A 15,520-nucleotide genomic window follows, 5' to 3' on the forward strand; every position below is an offset into this window, starting at 1 on the left:
AGTGTCACTTGTGATGAAAGACGATTTCTTGAGGACCTGCATTGCTGCAGGTCTTTACATTTCCTGGAGTTATTTACTCTCTTTGTAAACCCGGTCCGCCTCCACCTGCTTCATCCACTTAGAGACTCGTCTTTACCCTCAGAGAAGGAACAGAACTTGTTGCTTGCAATCAAAGCTGGATGCTGGGCGTATAAAGAAACACAAAGCACTTTAATCCATCTATAGGTTATATTTGTAGGCGTAGAGAGCAATAGAGATGGAAAAACTAACGTATAGTGCATAGTGTTGAGGTCCGTTGAGGTTGTGGGTGTAAGCTCAGATCTCTTCTTTACCTTGCATGGTTGTTAATGAAAAATGGAGACTACAAAGCTTAAAAGATTTATCTTGTTAAATGTTAAGCTGCCTTTTTAACAGTCTTTCAGATGGCCTACAATGTGCCGCCGCAGCAGCAGCAGCAGAACTAGGCCAAACATTTCACGGATATCGTGGATAAGCCAAACTGCTGGGTTATGATTAGACATGGCAAGAAGGTGTAAGATGTAGAGTTTTGCGGCTGGTGTCACTCCATAAGAGATGCTCAGTGACAAGCTGTGGCGAATCATCCGGCAGCCCCCCAGCTGGTGTGAGGCGTTGCCTGGCACGGCTTTACATCGACTTGGCAGGGCCAGTCGTGCTTCCAGACGTCATGAGGTGATGGGCGGAGGGCACCGATGTGGCTCTGTTTGTCCCTGGAGGCGTGCCGTAATGCAGCAAGGCTTAAACAAGGAGGACTGTGTGTTCTTGTCCTGTCTCTTTGCCACTCTGGAGTGATGTAAGAAGATGCAGGAGCTGAGGAGGGCGGAGTCAGCAGTGATGCTGCGACAACAAGCACCGTGTTGTATAAATGTTCTACAGACATGTTACATTACAGTATACACGTTGAAGGTATCTGTTCAGTTTCATGCATATGCCTCCACATCGTTTTTCTTTATAAACTCAATCATTTTATTAATCTTAAGAAGACAGTTACTGATTGAATCAAATCATAAACAGAATTTCCTCTATGACTGATGCAAGAAGTACGTCCAAAGTTAGCTTCTTAATATAATACTCTCATACCAACATGGTGCAAAATGCATGAACCACTCCTCATTAAATATTCTGCTTCCAGTGAGTCAGTGTTTCTTGTATTCTTTTAAAATGGTCTTGATTGATACTTCCCCAGGCTTTCTGAGGGTTTTTCAAAGTTTTTCTTGGGAAATTTTCTGTTTTTTTTTAAATAGTCTTTTTCTTGTACCTCAGTAGATAAACCAGTGTTTTGTCTGACACATAAAAGCCAAGTTAGCAAAGAACCACCTATAATATTGTGTTTTTGGCTCTTTGATAAGAGCAGCCTGTCACAGAAACACATGATTTGTTCCCATTTCTTTAGTTGCATCTATGATAAATGCCAAAGATAACAGTGTGACAAGACAGAAAAACGTATTTTTGCAGAAACAGGAAGATTCCCAAAGAGCTATTAGCTGACAGGGGACCTGAGCAGAAATGGTCTCCATAAAAGGATGGCTGTCATGAAGCCATTTTTAAGGAAGGGAAACAGAGAGAAAAGGTTAAGGTACTATATGTCATATGATATAAGTACTGGACTGAAAATCAGGAGCAACAGGTCTGATGGAGGTATGAGTTCTTCCCAGAGCATGGGTGTCTTTGCTTAAACCGGTGGTTCCCAAACTTTTTCTTCAGGACCCCCGTTTCATCAACAACAATAATGTCAAGCCCCTTCGATCCCACCACCACATATAACCCGAAGCTTAAAAAAATACGTACAAAGACAAGTCACAAAATAGTCTTTTGTTTCCTGGCTGTTAATTATAGGCAAGGCAAGGCAAATTTATTTGTAAAGCGCATTTCATGTACAAGACAATTCAAAGTGCTTTACATAAAACATTAAAAGCATTACAGCAGGGTGCTAGAAGCAATAACAAGTGCATCAAAAACAAACTTTAAAAGAAATAAAAGAAATTAAATTAAAACAGAAAGAAAATAGCTAGAATAAAATAGATAAAATGCAAGAAATAAAGTTCCAGTGTGAGGAATTAACAGTTGTTTTGATAAAAGGCAGCAAATAGAACAGTTTTTAACCCTGATGTAAAACTGATGAGTCAGCAGACTTGCAGTTTTTCTGGGAGTTTGTTCCACATGGGAGGAGCATAAAAGCTGAACGCTGCCTCTCCATGTTTAGTTCTGACTCTTGGAACAAAAAGTAGATCTGACTCTGATGACCTGAGGGATCTGGTTGGTTCATGACCAACCAGAAGATCCTGAATGTATTTTGGTCCTAAACCATTGAGTGCTTTGTAAACTAACCAGTGTAAAGATCTGAGGACTGGAGTTCTAGGATCTTGAGCAGCAGCATTCTGGACTAACTGCAGCTGTCTGATGGACCTTTTTAGGGAGACTTGTGAGGACAGCATTACAGTAGTCCAGTCTACTAAAGATACATCCTGCTGAGTCATCATTCCTTTAATCCTCCATGTGTTCTTTAAGTGATAATAGGCTGACTTCACAACTGTCCAAATATAATTGCTAAAATTCATGTCTGAGTCCATGACAACTCTCAGATTTCTGGCTTGGTTGTTAGTTTTAAACTTAGCTGTTTAAAGCTGAGAACTTACTTTTAATCTTTCTTTCTTGGCTCAAAAAACTATTATTTCAGTTTTGTCTTCATTTAACTGAAGGAAGTTCTGGCACATCCTATCTTTAATTTGATTGATGCAGTTGATTAGAGTTTGGATCGGACTGTAGTCTCCTGGTGAGATGGTTATGTAGATTTGTGTGTCATCAGCATAACTGTGGTAAAAGATTTAGTTGTTTTTCATAATATGAGTGAATGGCAGCATGTAGATGTTGAACAGCAGTGGCCCCAAGATGGAGCCTTGGGGAACTCCACAGGCTGTTTGGTTCGCTCAGATTTATAGTTACCTATAGACACAAAGTAGTCCCTGTCTTTTAAATAGGACTCAAACAAAAAAAAAGTGGGATGCAGTGATTTTTAACTCCTTTAAACTCTACTTTTAATCTAAAATAAAACAAGCACATTATGTTTCCTAATAAATGCGTGCTCATTTTGAATGTCAAGCCAATGAAATGTATCAAAAGAGTTAGAAAAGGAGCAAAACAAGATCAGAAAAGCTTCGCAATGCTAAAAACCATTTGGTGAGTAACAGGCACCAGGTTTGTGGCATGGTCAAGGATAAAAAGTGCATCAATGAGAGTCATAATCAACAGCTCAGTATTTTGCTGTAGTTTAAAGCAGCTTTCTGAGCCATATGAGATCTGTAACTGGACAAACATCTTCCTGATTAGCTTGGAAGCAGCTGCTGCAGAAGAATAACACTGTACGATAAACTGTTTCTTTAATCTTCTCACAAGTAGTGCAGATTCATGCAGCCTCAGCTCAGTGATCATGCATTGACAGTTCCTTGTCTGAATGCATCTGGCATCTGATGCTCTTTGAAAGAGTTCATGTCTTTGAGTTTGTTTTGATTAGTGAAACAGACTTGCTGCAGCTGAAATCAGGCCAGCTTAGCTTTGCTTTTCGCATCAGCTGCAGCAGAATGCAAACTTCTTCAGTCTGTGGTGGTTCAGGACCATTTGTTAAATGACTATACACCGTCTGATTAAAGAGACTGTCAAGGCTCCGGCGTCACATGACCACAGCTGACCCAAATACAAAAGAGTAAGCAGATGAAAAGCTGGCAGTGTGGATTTAAGTGTCTTTGGTAGTTTTTTGGGGATTACAATCCATGACATTTGCCATATTGTACCAGGAAATGTCAAATATTAGTATTTTTTTCCCACATTTTAAGTTTTACTAGTTCACTTTTAATTAAAATATTTGAATGTTTTAATTTCTCATTATTCTCATGCTGAACAAATTAAACTCTCACATGTACAGATAGTTTATTTTTACTTTAAGAAAAAGATAAGAAAATCTAAAGACTGTCTCACTCATACTTGGTTTGTCATTATTAATCCTCAAACAGTATTTAATCTATACAATAAATACATTCTCTATATTTTTTCCATTTCCTAAAATATCAATCTCTTGCTGCACTTCTGTAGTTACTGCACTGTATTCAGTATTTTTGTTTCTGTAGAGCAGAAATATACAATGTTTGCTGCTCTGCCAGTTAATGTGGGTTAAAGTTGGGCACCTTCTTATGATACTAATATGACTTAAAAAGGACTATCAAGCTGTCAATCTAAGTACCATTGCTAATTATTAATTGTGATATGAAGTAAAACCAATACCACTTTTTCTTCTATTCACCAGTCACTGTTATTTTCATCTTATTTTTCATTTTTATTTGGTTAGGTGTGAACTAAAACTTACAAAAAGTAAGAAAATTAGTGTTTGGTGGGTTATTTCTTATTTGTAACTATGCTTCTTGTCTACAGAGCTTATACAAGTGTGGAAAGTCTTGGAAAAATTCTGTTAAAGTTTGTGGAAAGGCTGTTAATTTCCGTTTTAATGGAGTCACATTTGTATGGAAAATATTTTTGTAGGGTGAGCAGGGAAGTTTTCATGGGTGTAACCCACAAACTCAACACTGCTGCTCATCCCACGTACCACATTACATGATGTGCAGTCAGTCCAGACTATATTTCTACTCATATCTAGTCTTTTAATTGGTTTTGCTGGAGAATCGTCTTGATGACAGAACCGAAGCTGCTCATAGAGTTAATTCATTTTTTATTTCATGCACTCCTTCTGGTACACACTGGGTGACTTCGTAGTGTCTCAGGAGGGGATTTTCAACCAACACACCACCTTTCATCTTCATTTCTTTAATGACTCACCTTCTGCTCCACACTTGCTGCTCGTTGATACAGCAGCATGGGATTGTCGTTTGGACAAACCCTGCATGATGTAAGTGAAGGAAAACATTCATCTATATGGCTCCCTCCAACCTGGATAACTAAAATGTCTAAAATGCTAAATCAATAAAGTTGTGTAGAACTCAGGAAACACACCACTCGAATCTGGTTTAATGTCTAAAGTTGTCCCCAAACCTTCAACGTATTGCCTTCTTCTCTCCTTTAATAGATTCCTTAGAATCTATAAATAGACCTTAGTTCCTGTTTCATCCCTCCTCATCTTCTCTGTCAGCATATTGTTGTAGGTTCTGCTGTCCAGATGATTTCAAAATCTTCTCCTCCCTCTTCTGAGGTTTGAGTTAGATCACAGTTTTTCACTGCTTCTTTTCTTCTCCATGTCACTGTTTCTTGTGTTTGGCTGTAAATTTCTAATTGACAGAAAATAGTTTTGCAATTTGACCCACACTGAGTGAGAACGCTGTGAATGGTATCCGTTAAACAGCTGCACTCTGATATAATGAGGTGGCAGAAGTCAAAGTGATTGTTTTATATAACTGTCGGCTCAGATAATATAGTGGATGAAATGAAAGAAAGTCCCCTACAGAAATGAACTTATTAGGTTATGTTTGAAAATGATTGACTAAATGAGACAAAGGAAATAGCAACAGCCAGAAGGCAGCAAACTTTAACAAGTAAAATTATCTCCACACAAGAAGGCCTCTCTTAACTTTTTGAAGAGCATTTTACTCCAGGAAAAGGTGCTGTGGGGTCTGATTTACAAAAAAATAAAACAGTAGGTCTGGAGTTTATTTGTAGCAAAGCTGGCAACAACTTTTACATCTCTCGGTCTATGGGCTCAATATAAAGTCATAGGGATTTTGCAGCTGTCCTTAAAATGGATCTACTCCCCTTTAAAAGCCTGCAGCATTGCAGAAAGACAGGAAGCTGTCTGCTCTTTGATTGGACAGTTTAATTAGCCACCATCCAATCAGAGAGACGTAAAAAGACAGGGACAAAATTCGTCAACCGCAACCTCAAAGTCTCACACGCAGTTTTCTGCTTTGCATCTGGATGTTTCCAAAAGAACTTCTATCATTTTCCAGGAATACAAATCTTTTTTACAACCCTGCAAATCCTTTAATTTTTCGGGGAGATTTTTTTTCTTTTGCAGGATGACAAACTTGATTTACAAACACAAACTCAAACTATAAATACAAACTGAAATTATATGCAAACATTCATTTACACCTGCAAAATCATTATGAGTTTACACTGAGCCCACACCAGTCCTCCCAAAGTAGTCCTGGAAAGTTTAACAGAGAGTGTCTCTGCATCTTTTTGTCATAGTCATTTAGTCTTTATTTTTTTCATATTTTAAAAGACAAACCTCTAACTTTTGAGAAGGCTACACTTCTCTAACATTAGTCCACTCTTCCACAGACAGCTGCCTCTGTTCTCACTCACGTAGGCTGTTGTCTCACCTCTCATGGGACTGAAGTGAAAGTTCTGCTATAGAGAAATTTCAGTAGATATTCTCACCAGAATGATACCATAACAATATGACAGGAGGAAAGTGTGGTACGCCAAGGGCCAGAAAAAACTAAAAAACAAAACAAAACAAAACAAAAAAAAAAACAGTGTATGGAAGTGCTGATCTTAAGCAAGATCAAGGTGCTGAAATGCTGATTAAGAAAGAGGCACTTTTTTCCTTTTCTCTTTTTATCTTTAGTCATTTACACTCTGTTAATTGTTGGTAATGATTTGGTTTTTTTAAGCTACAAGTTATGACTCCCAGAACTAAATAAGCTAAAAGGTTATTAAAACCCTTCATCTTTGTTGTTATATGTTAAAAAGCAAGCTCATTTTATTGGTTAGCTGTCATATTTTTCAAAGGCTGCACCTGGAATTATCAAAGTATGAGGAAGAGGTCATGTCTGTTTGCACCATTTCTAGAAAACTGTAGTCTTGAAATATTTATTTTCTTATTCTGTGTGGTTTAAAAATGTGTGTAATAGAATTAACAGGCCCAAACGCTGTTTAAAATACAGTCCTGGACTTTCTAAGTGTGTCGAGCTCATAGACAGTGAGAAATCAATCAAGTCATGCAGATTGAAAATAAACCGGGTTTTACATTTAATTCTAACTGGCATCAAATAGGTCTTAAAGAAGAGGCTTAAAGTGCTGCATCATGGTGGATGTTGGGTCGTAATTACCGCTCTTAACGTCTCGCCACAGGAACTCCAGTTTGAGCGTCTGACTCGGGAGCTGGAGGAGGAGCGGCAGATTGTGGCAAGCCAGCTGGAGAAGTGCATGCTGGGAGCAGAGTCACCAGCAGGGGAAAGTAGCAGGTAAATTTGACAGTTTTATTGTGCACTCTGTGTTTAATGTTTTACTTTAATTAGATTTTGAACAGATGATTTTAGTTTGCAGATAGTCACCTACAATGAATCTAACTGCTGCTATATGTACAGTTTCTAAGGAGAAAAACAATGCAATGAAGATACATAATCCAAACAATTTGTTAACCTATACTGGAGTGGTCTGCTTAAGCGGCTGGGACTTAAGACTTTGTTATAGAAAAGAAAGTAGGAGAAAATGTTCATAATATAAATCAAACTGGTGGTCAGAAGCTGATCAGGTTACTGGAACTTACCGGTCAGAGCAAACTGAGATCTTTTGGGAACTTTCATTTAGGTTTAAATCATTTGTTAAACTACAGCATTAAAATAATGATATCACCATACAGCACATTCATGTTAAGTACATGTGAGTCTCTGCTGTGCACATGGTTAAACCTCCAGATTTATTATTTATTTTTTATGTTCTTGGACTCCTTAGCCAAATAACTTTAAACTTTCTGTTCACGCTCTTTGATTTGGAAACTGTTCCCTATTCATGTCATGAATAAAACCTCAGCACTCAGTGTGGCACATGCAAATGAAGCCAAATGAAGTGTTGCAAGGAAATATAAATGTGCACCTTTATAGGGTTTGGGTTTCAAAGTCATGAGCACAAGTTTAAAAAGTCAGAAGGAGATTGTCGTTCAAACAACAAAAACAAACAGGTGGTGGCAAAATCATCCCCCCTTTTTTTCTGCTTCTACCAGACATGTAGGACAAAACATTTAAAATTTTAGGTGACATAATTACATCTATTTTCAGGATTGGCTAAAAATGTTTTGAAATCTACAGGTGAAGCAGCAAAAAGTGTCATGGCAAAGAGAAACATTAGGACCCCATCACTACTCTAAAGGGGCGCCCCAAGGCTCAGTACTGGGACCCCTTGTCTTTGCATTTTACGCCACATCCATGAGCTCAGTCATTGGCTTCTTGTACCATATCTATAAACTCGAGAAGAATTTCATATTGTCTCTCTAATATATCTATATGGATGAAGAAACAAAGGAGGAATTAAAAGCCCTGACTATTTAATGGCTGCACAGATCGCTGCTGTCAACTGCGCTGCCTTTTTCTGTCTATTTTTTTGAGAAAGCGGTTTATCATGTTCTCCCCCACCTTCGCCATGTTTGCTAGTGTCTGAAATTACTGTCTAGAGGATATATTTCAATGCCAACATAAAGCACACATTGGAGTATGTGGGCAATGATATTTGACAAAGTTTGATATGGAAGTACCTATTATGTAAAGGGAGTATAAATGAGGCATAAGACTGAGCCATTGGTCGTCACACATTCTTCTCACATAAGGTAAGTTGCCTCTATTTCACCATCAAAAGTTGCAAGAAACTTGGATCTCATGAGTAATGACCAGTTTGTCTTTCTCCAAAATACTGACTCTATTTCTCAGTCATGCCACTTTGCACTTTACAACACAAGACGAATCAGTCTGGAACCAGCAACTCTTGGGACACGCCATCTTGATTACTACAATGCTCTCCTAATACATTTCTAAGCATGCACAATAAAACGTCTACAGATGGTCCTGAGCACAGCAGCATGTTTGGTACCTTTGCAAAGCTTCAGTTGTGACAAAACTCCAGATGCAGCAGCATAAATTTGTAAAGTAATGAAGTGTTTAAAATATTCATAAATTTCTCTCAACTTGTTCCTTTTATTTGAACAAAAATTATTTCTTAAGGACCAATTGCATATTGAATTTAACTTTTTATAACCAACTTTTATGCATCTTAGGATGGATTTAGGAAGGAGTTAGAATCTTTTCAGTTTGGAGGCTCTGATGAACCTAAATCAGTCAGGATCTATTAAGTCTTTGATTTGTTTAATAATAAATATTTCTACATGTAATCGCCTTAATATAACCCTTCTTAATAATCTAGGAGATCATTTTGATTAATTTCCAGATAAAAATGGTTTAGCTGTTGTCATCAGAAGGAATAATTTGTTTCTGTATAAACCAGTGCAAGGTTATGTAATATCTTACATTACCGGCCAGGATCGACTGAATTGCTCTTTTTTATCAATCTGAAAAGTTAATTAATTTACCTTGTGCTCTCAGAAGCTTCTGCTTCCTCATATATTGAATGCATTTTTTAGAGAAATGACTCCTCATGTCTTCTTTTCTTTCATTTTAAACACTGTCCTCCTTCCTCTTTACTGTTCTTATTGAACATAATGTATTTGACTCTGATTTGATTTACTCTCTGTTCTCTTGTCTTCTCCATTTCCTCCTCTTCTCTGCTGCTGAAGCTCATCTGAGAAGTCGTTTGCATGGAGATCTGCAGGTATGCTTTCGCTTCTTTTAGCTGTGATGTTGCATGTGAATTTAATCCGTACGAATGCAAATAGCTTCATTAATACTTTGTAAAGTGTTTGGATGTAGCCTGTGTTTTGTTTTGTGTTTTGTTTTTTTTTTTTTTGTTTTTTTTTTTTAATACTGTAGCTTTAAAAATCCATATGAATTTGCTACTAAAGAAACACTTGTTTTTCCACATAAGAAAGCCATTATAGCCTCCAGAGGGCTGAGAATTGCCAGCATGCAGCACCAGCCAGTCAAGCAAAACAAACCAATGTTTCCGCCACTATACATAGGCTTTGAATTGGACCCATTAACTATTCTGTCACAGATGCCGTCCTCTCAGATTTAAGGCCCATTCCTCACTGTCAGCTCTCCAGTATAACAAAGGTGCGTTTGATGATAAAAAAAGAGGTCCTCCCTGCACAAATAATGATATTGGTTTGGATTTCCTGCAACCCTTTCTGTTTGTGTGTGTCAGGAAATGTGTAATTTAGTCAGAAATAAGGTGCCCAAACACACAATGTTAGACTAATAATAATTAGTTTGGATTTTCTGCATGTTGTACAACAGGTGGAGAGTCTCAAGGTGGAGCCTTGGAGGCATCTGGATGTCCAAGACGTCACCTGGAGGCAGAGGAAGGACTCTACCTGCCTGACGCAGACCGTGCATCCCTGCATGACAGTGAGGGTCTGTTCATTTTACACAGCATGCGGCATGAAGGAAACATTAGTGAGAGGCTTTCCAAAAGACTTTGGCACTGTTGTGAAGTAAACATATTTGGCAGCGTTGGATGCAATTCTAGGTTTAAATTTCATTTCTTTTTTTCAGTCCAGTAGACATGAAACATGGTATACAAACACATATACTCTGATGCTCCTGATAACACACTTTTTTAAAAACCAACCCAGCATCATTTTATAAATTTGCAAAGAAGATGAGTTTAAATATTGGAAAAAAGACTTATTGCAGAACTCTACTTATCCCTCTCTGCTGTGCTTCAGCCCTTCCATGCTGAGGAGGTGATGGCTGGTATCCAATGAAATATCAATAATTGATGCCATTTAGACACAACGCCTGGCTCTGATTGGTTAAAAAAACATCTTATGTGGTTTTAGTTGGACTAACATGTATACATATATAAGTAAATTGCTTTTTGTTTTCTAATACAAATGTATTGAGGGCCATCAAGAAAAAACAAACAAACAAACAAAAAAAAACTCCTGTCTAATACCAGAACATGGCTCATCATTTCTATAACTTTATTAAATCATTTGTGCTGAAAGCTCACAGGGAGTTAGCTGGAAGACATGTCAGTCGTTGGTTAGAATACGCACCAATGAGCACATTCATTGTAATGAAGCATCTATTTGAAGACTGTATCCTGGTGACAGGATACAAACATGACTAGATATGTGTGCATCCAGTCACAACATTGCAATAATCTCCCTTAAAGCACATTTTCCTTATAAATTCTTTTTGACTCAATGATGAAATAACTAAAAATTGAGATTTTTGATATAGACTTGTAAAAAACGTGAGCATCCAAATCCTTAGTAGAATATGATTATGTCCTCTGTGTTCCTAGAAGAGATTATGTCTTATGATACAGATCAGAGATCAGAACCCCAGTCTGCCTACTGTTGGCAAATTGTTGTGATCCTTTTGGAATATAAAGCAACTTCCATCCATCTGTTTTTGGTGCCCGATAAAGTTAAATACATTGTCATCTCCGTTGCAGAGCTGAAATATAAAATAGAGTCTGCATTTGGGACAACAGTGCATAAATATTTTGTGTTTTTAACTGTTTTTTTGTTTGTTATTTTAGCAAATAGAGCTCAGTGCATCAGATTAATCAGATTTTTAAAGCAGGTTTTTACAAGAAGTAGAAAAAACCAGTTCCAAACCACGATGTGCAAGTTTTTCCTGACAGTTTCTAACTTAAATAAACATCAATTTACTTTAAATTATATCAGCTTAAGTCACGTAAAACATAAAGTCTCCTCTCTGCTGTCTGGATTTAAAGTTTTAGCTGGAAAGTTCTCCATGTATTCACACTGAGGAGCCCTGCGTTACAGCTTCAGCCTGTCACTGTCGGACATTAGGCATCTGCACCAGAGCGTTTGACAGTTTGGGTCCATCAGGCTCCCTAGAAGCTTGTGTCAAACTGCAAAATCTGGTTCAGCTGTGAATTCTTCTTTGTACATGAGACTGTTCTGTTTCATATGGGAAAGTAAAATAGCACAACTGGATTTAAAAATGTGCATAAAACTCAGCTTTACTTGCAGATTGTTTAACCTCCCTCCTACTGGAGTTAATTCCAATACAAATAAACATCTAGCATCTGAGCAGTGGTTTGAACTGTTTAAACAAATTTGCCTTTGGCTTATTTATTTTCCATTCAGTTGGAGTGGTCTGAGAGTGTAAAAATATACCCCACATGCTTCCTCCTCTTCATCCTACAGCAGAAAGTAGGCCAGCAGATTGTTCCAGGAGCAGCATTAAAGCTTAACGCAGATACCCACGTCTACGTATTCATATGCATAATGCTATTTAACAAGTTGAAAGCCATGTGAGATAATATGCAAATAACTAAACTGCTGTGACTGATGCAGTTTGATCACACCACTAAGCTCTGAGGCCTCTTATCTTTCTTTTTTTCAGGCTCAGGAGGTCACTCAGCCCAAATGACCTCGTATTCAGACAGCGGTTACCAGGACAGCAGCGTTAGCTACTATAGCAACCAGAATGTGGTGCGTTCAGAGCCCCGAGCTTCGATATCAAGAAGCCCAAGAGCAGAGGGTCAAGCATCTGGGCAGGTATGGACTTATCTTCTTTGGGTGGTGTCACTCCAACTTCCTTTCCTCTGCGTTCCCTATTGTGTACTGTTTGCTTGTTTGCTGCTCAAATTAAGCTTCGGAATTCATTCATTGCTACATAAGTACAGTCAGTTTACCATTTACCATTACATTTTAAGGAAAAAGCTTATATAAGGGCAGATCATGCAAGGTGCAATGGAAGAAACAAATTTAGCCTGTACCATCCATCCATCCATCCATCCATCCATGTAATCCTTTCAGTGTGGTCTGGGTCTTCCCTGGGGGCTCCTCCCAATAGGATGAGCCAAGAATACCAGGGAGGCATCCAGGAGGACTCCTAACCTGATCCCCGAGCCCCCTCATCTGGCTCCTGTCGATGTGGAGGAGCAGCAACTCCACTCTGATCTCTTCCTGGATGACCAAGCTTCTCACCCTGTCTCACCTCTTATCTCTTGTGGAGGAAACTCATTTTGGCCGCTTGTATTCGCGATCTGGTTCTTTCGGTCACCACCCACAGCTCGTGAGCATAGGTGAGGGTTGGAATGTAGATCAACCATCAAGTTTTGCATTTTGACCCCTTCTTCACCATGACAGACTGATGCAAAGTCCGCATCACTGCAGACGCCGCATCTATCCGCCTGTCAATCTCCTGCTCCATCCTTCCCTCACTTATGAACAAGACCCAGAGATTCTTGAACTCTCCCACTTGGGGAAGGACCTCATTCAAAAATCAGCCTATACCAAACAGTTATGAGCAGGTGCTGCTATACATCAGACCAGTAGTAGAAAACAAGAGCTTGAATATTTATTTTACCTAGTTGGTAACTCATGCGTCTAACCAAGTGACCCACTGGATCCAGCTACTGGTTCAGCTGGTATTTAACAGTCTAAAGCTCAGAAGCTGATAAGTCTGCAACTGTTTGCATCTCCATGATACAACGTATGCCTCTAAACTGGGTGTGCAAAATGAAGTACAGTAAATGCACTGAAATATACACCGAGGACTTATTATTGAACATGCTCTAGGTTTAATTCTTGAATTAATATCATCTACTACATCTTTCCATGTAATATATTTATTACTTGTAAAATTTCACTTATATTTATAAATACAACCCAATTCAATGCAAAAGTTTAGACCCTTCGTAAACTGTAAATAAAAACAGAATGTGATGATCTGCAAAACTCAAAAACCTAAAATACAAACATACCAGATGTTGAAACTGAGACATTTTACCATTTCAAGAAAAAATATGACCTAATTATTTAATCTGATGGCAGCTGATGTTTAGCATTGTGTAACATCCCCTCTTCTTTTAACAGCTGGCTGTAAACATCTGGGACGTGAAGAGATCTAATTTCCTCCAACCTAAAAACTAGAGTTAAGAGAGTACTTTTGGCATTGAAAACCAGAAAAGAATTTCTCATTTTTAAAGTCAATTTCTGCATCCTTGAGATTAATTATTACTCTAATTAACTTAGAGCCGCAGCTTTGGATGGAAATCCCTCAGGGGAAAACACTAATTTAAGCAACTACAATGTAATGACGACTGGGCAATGACAATACAGCATGATCAAAAGCTGCTTCACGGCCACTTTATTAGACCACATAGATGCAAATAAGACTCCAGCTCCCCCAACTGTGGCAGTTACTTCCAATCGGTGGCATCTGAAGTATGTATTTCTTGTAACAGTTATCATCCCTGGAGCGACAGCAGCTACTAGAGGCTCAATAATTACTGTCATGAACATCAACTAAACTCTTCACATCAAACCACCTTCTAACTTAAAATGGCTCCAACTTATTTTATCATCTTTCACTGCGGCGGGTAATTAAATGCTCTTTGCATGACAGCAGAAATATGAGTGGCAAAAAGAAAGGGAAGTTTCCCCTGATTTATTTCAAACCCAGCAGCTTCAATGGATGCTTACACGTCCTCGCTCTCAGTTTTCCTTTCAGGTGTTTGTGGCTTCTAGTGATTAAAGCAACACAGATCAGAATCTAGTCGGCTTGGACTGTAATTTAGGGAGAGGGAGAAAAAGTTAGTCACATTAGATTCTCACATTTATGAAAAAAATGTCTTATGCTTATTATTCAGGTATTTATTCAGGATATTGATGAATCATGACCTGGGTTATGTATTATTCTTGACATTTTTGTTCTTTTGAGAGTGGAAAGCAGATCAACCCCAAGAATCAAGCAGATATTAATTAGGAATTACTAAAATGTCATTAAATATAATTTAGTAATGAAGAAAGAAGGACCACTGATATAATTCCATTTTTAATTAAACTTTTAATAATGTTGTAGCACTAAGTGGACACTCATAGTTAATGCAGTGGACCTGTAAAGGTAGAGGTTTATCTTTGTTTTAGAGTGCTTGTAATCATTTTGTTTGCTATGCATCATAGGAGAAGCTTTCAAGCATATTACTGCACATTATGCAGATTTTAAATCCTGCACAAGCACAGTTTAATGGTATTAACACAAACATAATGACCTGGAAAAATCAAAGGGCATTTTTAGTAAAGAGTCATAAAAATAGATGTCTCATTATCAGACTAATTAAATGCCACACTTCAGCTATCTGGAAGACTAAGCTGGATTTTTTTAAAAACATTTATTTATTTATTTATTTGCTCAGGCATCCAGCCGGGTGTTACGAAGGATGGCTTCCCTCCCCTCCAGAAGCCAGTCTCCTGGCTGTGGTACTGCCGGCACAGTCTCGCCCTCCCGCGTCTCCCTACGAACATCCCAAGGCAGCACATATGACTCGCCCATTCTGTCTGAGCCCAAACCACTGGCTACCATCTTCCCTGGTACTACCATGCCACCCTCCTGCCCATCACCAACCTCCCCGAGTGATGTCACCCAGGGTCGGGGAAATGCAGGTGTAGTTGGTGGAGGAGGAGGTGGGGGACGGCTGGGCTCCACACTGTCCTTAATCGAGGGCAGGGGTTTGTCCGGGTCACCGCTTCGTTCGGGGATGACGGCGGTGCCACAGCACTACGGCTCCACACTGCCCAGGCAGAGCCAGCCACTGGCCTACGGCGCTGATCCGTACGGCCTGTACCAGAGGAGCGCTCTGCCCCGGCCCGACAGCCTCATAGGTCAGTCTGACGTCCACT

General features: G+C 38.8%; 1 protein-coding gene across 4 annotated transcripts in view; it reads left to right on the forward strand.

Annotated features, from left to right (window-relative positions):
* Positions 1 to 15,520, forward strand: part of LOC121635757 (plakophilin-4-like) — a 58,678-nt gene that overhangs the window by 13,566 nt on the left and 29,592 nt on the right. For 3 of the 4 annotated variants that reach the window (XM_041979072.1, XM_041979075.1, XM_041979073.1), the window contains exons 3-7: positions 7,096 to 7,208; positions 9,527 to 9,561; positions 10,146 to 10,262; positions 12,237 to 12,391; positions 15,037 to 15,502. In XM_041979072.1, the coding sequence (XP_041835006.1) occupies positions 7,096 to 7,208; positions 9,527 to 9,561; positions 10,146 to 10,262; positions 12,237 to 12,391; positions 15,037 to 15,502 (886 nt within the window). The remainder of the gene's footprint in view (positions 1 to 7,095; positions 7,209 to 9,526; positions 9,562 to 10,145; positions 10,263 to 12,236; positions 12,392 to 15,036; positions 15,503 to 15,520) is intronic. The other variant, XM_041979074.1, reaches the window with a different exon arrangement.

This window comes from Melanotaenia boesemani, chromosome 24 (assembly GCF_017639745.1).
Source record: "Melanotaenia boesemani isolate fMelBoe1 chromosome 24, fMelBoe1.pri, whole genome shotgun sequence".
Lineage (NCBI taxonomy): Eukaryota > Metazoa > Chordata > Actinopteri > Atheriniformes > Melanotaeniidae > Melanotaenia > Melanotaenia boesemani.